This window comes from Ranitomeya variabilis, chromosome 4, assembly GCF_051348905.1.
Source record: "Ranitomeya variabilis isolate aRanVar5 chromosome 4, aRanVar5.hap1, whole genome shotgun sequence".
NCBI lineage: Eukaryota > Metazoa > Chordata > Amphibia > Anura > Dendrobatidae > Ranitomeya > Ranitomeya variabilis.
In genome coordinates, this window is record NC_135235.1 from 293,742,631 (window position 1) to 293,752,962 (window position 10,332).

The window sequence follows — 10,332 nt, forward strand, 5'->3', positions numbered from 1 at the left end:
GTCTGGCATTGTCCTGCATTAGGAGGAACCCACAGCCAACCGCACCAGTATATGGTCTCACAAGGGGTCTGAGGATCTCATCTCGGTACCTAAAGGCAGTCGGGCTACCTCTGGTGAGCACATGGAGGGCTGTGCGGCCCTCCAAAGAAATGCCACCCCACACCATTACTGACCCACTACCAAAACCGTGATGCTGAAGGATGTTGCAGGCAGCAGATCTCTCTCCACAGCATCTCCAGACTCCAGACAAATGCCAAGCATCTTGCACGGTGTTGAGCTGTGAGCACAACCCCCATCTGTGGATGTCGGGCACTGAGACCATCCTCATGGAGTCGGTTTCTAACCCTTTGTGCAGACACATGCACATTTGTGGCCTGCTGGAGGTAATTTTGCAGGGCTCTGGCAGTGCTCCTGTTCCTCCTTGCACAAAGGCTGAGGTAGCGGTCCTGCTGCTGGGTTGTTGCCCTCCTACGGCCCCCTCCACGTCTCCTGGCCTGTCTCCTGGGAGCGGTGCCAGCCTCTGGACACTACGCTGACAGACACAGCAAACCTTCTTGCCACAGCTCGCATTGATGTGCCATCCTGGATGAGCTGCACTACCTGAGCCACTTGTGTGGGTTGTGGGTTGTAGAGTCCGTCTCATGCTACCACGAGTGTGAAAGCACAACCAACATTCAAAAGTGACCAAAACATCAGCCAGAAAGCATTGGTACTGAGATGTGGTCTGTGGTCCCCACCTGCAGAACCACTCCTTTATTGAGGGTGTCTTGATAATTGCCAATAATTTCCATCTGTTGTCTATTCCATTTGCACAACAGCATGTGAAATTGATTGTCAATCAGTGTTGCTTCCTAAGTGGACAGTTTGATTTCACAGAAGTTTGATTTACTTGGAGTTATATTCTGTTGTTTAAGTGTTCCCTTTAATTTTTGGAGCAGTGTATGTATACATAGACAAGCACCTATACTAACATGTATACAGAAATACATGCAGACATACAGTACATATGTATATATTACACAAACACTCAACCAAAACATCCAAATGACCCTAATCAAAAGTTCACATGCCCTGGTGATTTTGGCCTGATAACATGCACAGAAGTTTACACAAATAGGTTTGAATGGCTACGAAAGGTAACATCTTCACCTGTGACCTGTTTGCTTGTAATCAGTGTGTGTGCATAAAAGCTGAGTGAATTTCTGGGATCCAGACAGACTCTTGCATCTTTCAACCAGCCACTGACGTTTATGGACTGGGAGTCATGGGGAAAGCAAAAGAATTGTCAACGGATCTACGGGAAAAAGGTAGTTGAACTGTATAAAACAGGAAAGGGATACAAAAAGATATCCAAGGAATTGATAATGCCAGTCAGCAGTGTTCAAATTGTGATTAACAAATGGAAAATCAGGGGCTCTGTAAAAACAAAACCACGGTCAGGTAGACCAACAAAAATGTCATCCACAGCTGTCAAGAAAATTGTTTGGGATGCAAAGCAAAACCCACAAATAACATCAGCTGAAACACAAGACTCTCTGAAAACTAGCGGTGTGGCTGTTTCAAGATGCTCAATAACGAGGCACTTGAAGAAAAATGGGCAGCATGGTCGAGTCACAAGAAAGCCATTATTGCGCAAATGCCACAAAGTATCTCCCCAAAAATACGCAAAACCGCACAGAGACAAGCCTCAAAACTCCAGGAACAAGGTAATTTGGAGTGATGACACCAAAACTGTACTTTATGGCCACAACCATAAACGTTACATTTGAAGAGAAGCCAACAAGGCCTATGATGGAAGGAACACCATTCCTGCTGCAAAGCACGGAGGTTGATCGCTGATATTTTCAGGATGTGTGAGCTACAAAGGCACACGAAACTTGGTCAAAGTTGAAGGAAAGATGAATGCAGCACATTATCAGCAAATATTGGAGGCAAATTTTTCACTCATCAGCCCGGAAGCATGGACGTTCCAACATGACAACGATCCAAAACACAAGGCTAAGTCGACCTGTTATTGGCTACAGCAGAACAAAGTGAAGGTTCTGGAGTGGCCATCTCAGTCTCCTGACCTCAATATCATTGAGCCACTCTGGGGAGATCTCAAGCGTGCAGTTCATGCTAGGCAGCCCAGGAATTTACAGGAACTGGAGGCTTTTTGCCAAGTAGAGTCGGCAACTTTACCATCTGAGAAAATAAAGAACCTCATCCATAACTACCACAAAAGACTTCAAGCTGTCATTGATGTTAGAGGGAGCAATACACAATTAAGGAATGGGGTATGTGAACTTTTGATCAGAGTCATTTGGATGTTTTGGGTTGTCATTGTGATTTAAAAAGAGAAAACACAGTAGTCTGACAATAAATGGCTTCACCCAACCACTAACTATAAGTGGAGAAAAAGTTTTGGTGTTATATTTTCTGAAAAAAAGGCCAAGAAAGCAACTGTATAGATACATACATACATACATACACACATGTGTTAGAAGACTATTGATATAATGTACAGAGGATGAGAGGACACCACAATCGAGCTTTTTGGTTTAAATGAGAAGTGGAGTGTTCGGAGAAGAAAATCCCCTAATTGCAGTATGAAAACCTCCCATCATCCGTGAAACACTTGTGTTCAGACCATGGTTGGGCGGGGTCAGCTGCATGGATAGGACAAGAAATTCCAAATTTTATCAGAATATTCTAAAGACAAATGCTGATAAAATTCTGTCCATGAGCTGGGTCATGCCACAACAAGTCGTTCTACAAAAGAATGGGTAAAGAACAACATTTTGGAAAGGCCAAATCAAGGAGCGGAAGTGAGCAGTTAATAAGTTCCTGAGTGAAAAGTGCGCAGATCTATTAATAATGAGCTGCAGTTATTGCTGTACAAGGGGGGGGTCGCACCAGACACTGAAAGCTACTCGCAGGTCATGTAAAATTGGATTTCTTCATTTAACAAAGTCTAATAGTTTTTACTCACTTTTAGGGAGTCTGTGAAAGCCTGATGTAGTCTTAGGTCACATTTATGCAGTGATATGACAAATTCTGAAGGGTTCACAAACTTATACACACAGACACATGCAGGAGGAGCCCTGTATGCAAGTGAAAAGTGACATTGAATTCATTTTCTCACCTGCTTGTTTCCCCTCGATTTATCCCTCTCCCCCATCTTCTTTGATTGACAGTTCTGGCTTCATAGAACCAAAGAAGGAAGGAGATGGATGGATACCAAGCAGGTGGGAAGGTGCATTTTTGGCGGCGCCGTGATGCACCGAGCGGCTGGCCTTGGTCTTTAGGCTGCTTTGCATTATTACTCCGAGTACCAATTAAAAAGACCCATATCTCTGGAACTGTATGGCAGATTTAGAAAATAAAAAATAATAAAAACTACTCAGGAGAGCAGCGGGAGCAGAATAGGAGCAAAAACGTCTGCCCTGGTGACAGGTGCGCTATGACCACTGTACAGAGGACTACTGTAAGATCTCAGAAACATGCACACGTTACACTGATCCCATCAATGCCCCCCATGTGTTATGCTGCTCTACAGAAGCTAAGTGGTGTCTAATGAGCTTCTGCAGCAGCTGAGCGGAGTGTTATGCTGCTGTAGAGAAGCTGAGTGGTGTATAATGAGGTTCTGCAGAAGCTGAGCGGTGTGTTATGCTGCTCTACAGAAGCTGAGTGGTGTCTAATGAGGTTCTGCAGCAGCTGAGCGGTGTCTTATGCTGCTGTAGAGAAGCTGAGTGGTGTATAATGAGGTTCTGCAGCAGCTGAGCGGTGTGTTATGCTGCTCTACAGAAGTTGAGTGGTGTCTAATGAGGTTCTGCAGCAGCTGAGCGGTGTCTTATGCTGCTGTAGAGAAGCCGAGTGGTGTATAATGAGGTTCTGCAGCAGCTGAGCGGTGTCTTATGCAGCTGTAGAGAAGCAGAGTGGTGTATAATGAGGTTCTGCAGCAGCTGAGCGGTGTCTTATGCTGCTGTAGAGAAGCTGAGTGGTGTATAATGAGGTTCTGCAGCAGCTGAGCTGTGTGTTATGCTGCTCTACAGAACTGGCAGTTTTGGAACCACTGCTCTTGTCCATCCATGAGTAGTTTGACTTGCTGCAGACAATCACTGCTTCTTCCTGTCCTCAGTCACCTTACTAGCGACGAACATGAATGAATGGAGAAGCCTCCTGCATATTTCATGAGATCCAGGCCTGGATTTCCAGCGTAAGCTCAGGTGCTGGGACAGATGTCCCCCGCAGCCTCCTCTAGTAAATCTCCCAGGACTGAACATTACCATGACTCACGGGGGAAGGTTTATGAATGTGACAGATTTCAGCAGGATCGGCAGTGACGCTGCCTCCGCAGGCTGTGACTCACCTCCCTGAAGCTCAGCTTCCCATCAAAATCTTCATCCACTTCCTTGATCATGTCCTTAAGGCCCAGATGGGTTTGCGGAGCTCCGAGTTTCTCCATCATCAGCTTCAGCTCCATGAGATCTATGAAGCCGTCCTTCCCCGCGTCGTATCTGGTACGAGAAACAATCTCATTCAAGATTCATGTCTGTGCTCCAAGGAAGGAGCTGCAAAAACTACACTGATTGTATTCGGGAAACCATGTTAATGCCGTTTTTTCCTACTAGGGGGCAACTTGGTCACCAAGAGTAGTCTTTTACATTGCAAAAATGGCTCAATAAGATTTGCCCCAAATAAAGATCTCGTTGGGTTCAACCATTGGGGTAAACCAGGAATGTGGCCCTTCGTTCCCAGAGATCAAATCTCCGCTAATCATAAACTGATGGAACATCCTAGTGATATATCCTTTCACTATGCTGCACCATTTATCATTGTGCATCCTGCGTTAATACTTTAATATAACTCAGTAGTATTAGCCTCATACAGAGAATGTAAATAGATAATATTCCGTCTCCTGCGGCCTCCACTAGAGGGAGCTTGTGAGCGTACTGTGGACAGGCTGCACGCAGTAAGCTCACACACTCCCTCTAGTGGCAGAATGGTATATTTTATAACTCCATTAATACATACAATAGATTAAACCTGTTATTTACGGGAAAGTTTTAGGGTCGGATATTAAATCCTGGATTCACACACTATAGACTGTGACCTGTTGTGTCGTTTACATCACATTTTACCACTGTTCCACTGCAGACAGTGACTGACCGGGAATTTTATGAATCGTGAAAAGCGAAATCCACACTCATCATGGGAATGCACTTTGCATCAAATACGTCACATGTGAACAGAGCCTAATGGGGAGGGTGGGAAATGGTGGCCGACATAATGCATAGAGGGGTGATTGACGGCTGTACGATTATCCAGGGTGGGACATATATCTCCCACGTCACCTGTAATCATCAGTGATGTGTGATTGTAGGAAGTGGTGCACATCACTCATATATTATGTACATGGAGGGGCTCGCACGGAGCCGCTGGAGCTAGGAGACCATCTCCAGGGAAGAGTCAATCCGCTGCAGTGCATTAAGATCATTCATTTTCTATTATCGGGGATTATTCTGCTATTTTTACACCCCCATCCCATCCCCCAACGCTCGGCTGATCCACATTATTCTATTTCCAACTGCGCTGATCAAGACCCATAATCTTCATGTTCATCTCATAACTGCTCCAGCTGACACCAGCGTGTGAGTGTGGGGGGATTATTCCATATAATAGGAACCTACCATAGCTGCTGCGGAACCTCTTTAAGTAAAAAGGTACCTGCCCATCTTTGATGGACTGGAAACATCCTAGAGGTTCTGCAGCAGCAGAGGTGCACATCATGTGGATCTTTATCACCGGTGGTATGTATAATGAGGGTCTGAAGCAACAGGTGCACGTGCTATGCTGCCCTACAGAAGCTGAGTGGTGTGTAATGAGGTTCTGCAGCAGCTGAGCTGTGTGTTATGCTGCTCTACAGCAGCTGAACTGTGTGTAATGAGGATCTGCAGCAACAGGTGCACGTGTTATGCTGCTCTACAGAAGCTGAGTGGTGTGTAATGAGGTTCTGCAGCAGTTGAGCTGTGTGTAATGAGGTTCTTCAGCAGCTGAGCTGTGCGTAATGAGGTTCTCCAGCAGCTGAGCTGTGTGTAATGAGGTTCTCCAGCAGCTGAGCTGTGCGTAATGAGGTTCTCCAGCAGCTGAGCTGTGCGTAATGAGGTTCTGCAGCAATCGGTACCTGTTATAATATTAAAATAAATAATGTTCTGCAGCAGCTGGAACATATAATATGCACTACAGTTCCATAAAGAGAGAGGGATCCTGCTGTCCATCAGGTATTTGTGCGCACAGGAGAAGAAGGAGCTCACAGTAACATCAACACAGATTCCTACTGCGGAAAAAGAAAAGCGACGACGACGCAGCGCTGCGAAGCCTCTACAGATCTTATCTACAGGTCCATGGAAAATATATTACAGAGATGTAACTGGTCCAGGGCCTGACATCACTAACAAGGAGATGCATGGAGGGATGGATGGAGGGATGGATAGAGGGATGGATAGGAGCGATGGATATAGGGAGGGAGGGAGGGATGGAGGGATAGATAGGGATGGATAGAAGGAGGGATGGATAGAGGGATGAATGGATAGAAGGACGATGGATAGGAGCGATGGATCGATAGAGGGATGGATCGATAGAGGGATGGATCGATAGAGGGATGGATCGATAGAGGGATGGATCGATAGAGGGATGGATCGATAGAGGGATGGATCGATAGAGGGATGGATCGATAGAGGGATGGATCGATAGAGGGAGGGATCGATAAAGGAGGGATGAATGGATAGATGAATAGAGGGATGGATAGGGGGATGGATGGAGGGATGGACAGATGACTGTATTGGCATCCTGGCAGTTGGACGTTGCCGCATCCTGAGATGCCGTGCTGCAGACCCCCGCCCTCCACCTCCTATACACAAGACCCCCAGCACACAGCGGTGACGGGCGGCAGCCTCGGCCTCCCCACCTGTTGCTGTGCTGTATCTGGGGGCTGCTCCCGGCGCACTGCTGGAGGGTGAGGGGCGGCATCATACTGGCAGATGACACTATAGAGGGACCACTACCCCCCCCCCCCCTCTACAACCACAGTATGGGTAACCCTTTCCCTACTGGAAGGCTTTAACCCCTTCCTCTTCTACATGGTGACAAGTGCCCCCTGCACATCTACTCCTGACTGAAAGCCCTTCCGCCCCCTCCCCACAGCGCGGACCCTCCCCGAGCCATAATGCCATTAACCCATTAGCTGAGAGGAGGAATATCCTATTAGGGGGCACATGTTGTCCTGCTCACAGCAGTTTTCGATCATTTCTTGCCCAGCAATGCAGATATTAGCAAGTCTGAGACATGTAGATCTCCGGCTGTTCCAAAACTACCACCAGGGCATGCTGGGAGTTGTAGTGCTGTAATTGCAGGGAAAAATCCCACTATTGTGCATTTGTTTCAATCATAGAAGTATAACCATGGCGGGCAGATGGGGGGGGGGGGCACTTATGGTCGGACACGTCACCGAGCAGCCTGGGAGAAAATGTCACCGTTACCCATAGCAACCTATCAGGAGACCAGTTTCATTTTTCCAGCCCCATTTAGAAGGTGAGAGCTGCTCCCTGATTGGCTGCTCAGGATTTTACCAATGTCACATTCTGATCATTGCACAGGCCGATGTAGCGAGCGCCGCAACCCCTGATGTGCAGGGTTCCATTGGACTACAGGCTATTTTGCACAGGACTGCATGTTATTTTACATGAGGCTGTGATATTTCATATGGATTATTTTACATGAGACTTTATGTTCTTTTGCATGGGGCTGCACGTTATTTTTTTGCATGGGACTGTGTGTTGGGGCATCTCACGATACAGAAGCGCTGCAGCCACAGGTTCCGCTCTGCTACCGGAGTGCCGGGCAGGTGCAGTGAATGTGACGGGTGTCCCCGGGGAGCACAGGGGCTCGGAGCCCCGCATCCGGGCACTCACCGCCGGAACATCCCCTCCATGTCCTTGATCTGCTTTCTGCTGAACTCCTTGAACTCGGTGTAGGGGTTGAAGACCCTCATGTGCGGCTGCTCCCGCTCCGCCTCCGCCGGGTCCTCCATCCTCAGGCGCCGGTTCAGCCTGGAGGCCAGCTCGTCTGCAGCCATCGTGTCCCGTCCCGGCCGCCGCTGCCGCCACCGGTCCTCACATGAAAAGATGCAGCCGGCACGGGTCATGTGACCGCTCCCCACTGTAACGCGGACACCGATTGGGCAAGAAGGAAGGGGGCGGGGACTGGTCCAGAGCGAGGAGAGAAGGATGCGGGAGAGAAGGAGCGCGGAGTGTGCGTGCAAGTGCGCCAGAAAATAACCACTGCGCCAGATAATAACCACTGCCCCACCTCTACCCTGCGCCAGATAAACACCACTGCGCCACCTCTACACTGCGCCAGATAACCACTGCGCCACTTAACCACTGCTCCACCTCTACACCACCACATATCCACTGCACCAAATAACCACTGCGCCACCTTTACCCTGCGCCAGATAAGAACCGCTGCGCTACCTGTACACGGCGCCAGATAACCACTGCGCAATCTCTACATTGCACCAGATAATAACCAATGCGACATTTCTGTACTGCACCAAATAGTATTTCTACACCCATATAATCCTACTAGACTGTGGCCCGATTCTAACGCATCGGGTATTCTAGAATATGCATGTCCCCGTAGTATATGGACACTGATGATTCCAGAATTCGCGGCAGACTGTGCCCGTCTCTGATTGGTCGAGGCAACCTTTATGACATCGTCGCCATGCTGTGCCCGTCACTGATTGGTCAAGGCCTGGCAGCCTCGACCAATCAGACGCGGGATTTCCATTATGACATCATCGTCGCCATGCTGTGCCCGTCCCTGATTGGTCGAGGCCTGGCAGCCTCGACCAATCAGAGACGCGGGATTTCCAAGACAGACAGACAGAAAGACAGACGGAAAAACCCTTAGACAATTTTATATATAGATAACACCGCCCCTCACTATTACACCAATATAATCCTATAGCACCGCCCCTCACTATTACACCAATATAATCCTATAATCATGCCCGCTGCACTATTCTACTACACATTTCCTTTGTCGGCTTATTTCTGAAGCAGACAGATAAATACTAGACTAGAAATATTATATATATTCTATATATGTAACTCCATTGAATAATGGAATAATCTCACCTTGGACAGATTACGGCTTGTTTATCGGCTTGTTCAAATTTAGCATTTTTGCTGCAGAAAAACTGCAGCGTTTTACAGTGCCAGCAAAGTGAATGAGATTTCGGAGATCTGATGCACATGCCGCTTTCTTTTTTTCTTGTATATTTTAATATATATATATATATATATTTCAAAATCGGAACAGCATCTTATATTACCAAACTGTAGTGCAGCGTCTTCCCAACCACTGTTGAAATGGTCTTTGGTAATAGATGAAAAAAAGAAAGACAGCACAAAAAAAATAGAAAAAAAAAAGGGCTTTAATGCCTGAACGGCGTGGCGACGTTTCGGATATCTTTATCCTTTTTCAGGCTTGAAAAAAGGATAAAGATATCCGAAACGTCGCCACGCCGTTCAGGCATTAAAGCCCTTTTTTTTCTATTTTTTTTGTGCTGTCTTTCTTTTTTTCATTATATATATATATAAATATATATATAACAAATCTGCCGCATGTTAATTCAGCGTTTTTCATCCATTAAAATGAATGGTTGGAAAAAATGCATCAAAAACGCACGTATTCTATGCAGGGTTTTACTTGGTTTTTGCAGCAAAAGTGATCTGCTGAGCGTTATCCCCGATCTCACCCTGTACACATGCACGCTCAGATCAGTTGAGTGTACATACCTTCTCAGTAGGACGAGAGGCGCAAGTAGCATCCAGACACCTCTGCTGACAACAAGAGGATTGGGCTGTTGGATTTCATCTGCCTAGTCATTACCTCCTCCATCACAGGCAGGGGGAAGAGTCACGAGGCCCCATAGAAATTAGATTGTCCAGGCCAAACAAAGTTTGTTAGATGTCTAATGTGTGTGACCAGCTGATCTACGCTGGAATAAAACCGCACATTACTAGGACTTACAAATCGAGCGCTTCCCGATCTCGACCATTGTAGTATTGTATTAATTCCATCCAGATTTATTTCTTGGGTTACACAACATCTGGAAACTTAGAAATTGAGGCAATACTGCAGTCTAACAGTGGAATATCTGTGGACTCCTGCAGGAAAACACAACCAGTGACGTGCATTCTGTCCTTTGGACAGCAGAGGGCAATATACACTATATACCTTAATACAGCGTAGCCCTTTAAATATGGATTTTCAGAAGAGGTA

The 10,332-nt window shown here is 46.8% G+C and overlaps 1 protein-coding gene across 1 annotated transcript in view; it reads right to left on the minus strand.

Moving 5' to 3' along the window:
- Nucleotides 1–8,614, minus strand: part of LOC143764557 (EF-hand domain-containing protein D2-like) — a 25,254-nt gene extending 16,640 nt beyond the window's left edge. Inside the window, exons 1-2 of the mRNA XM_077250227.1 lie at nt 7,953–8,614; nt 4,352–4,499 (exon numbers count right to left, since the gene is read on the minus strand). Coding sequence (XP_077106342.1) covers nt 4,352–4,499; nt 7,953–8,185 — 381 coding nt within the window. The 5' untranslated portion in view covers nt 8,186–8,614. The remainder of the gene's footprint in view (nt 1–4,351; nt 4,500–7,952) is intronic.
- Nucleotides 8,615–10,332: the final 1,718 nt, after the last annotated feature.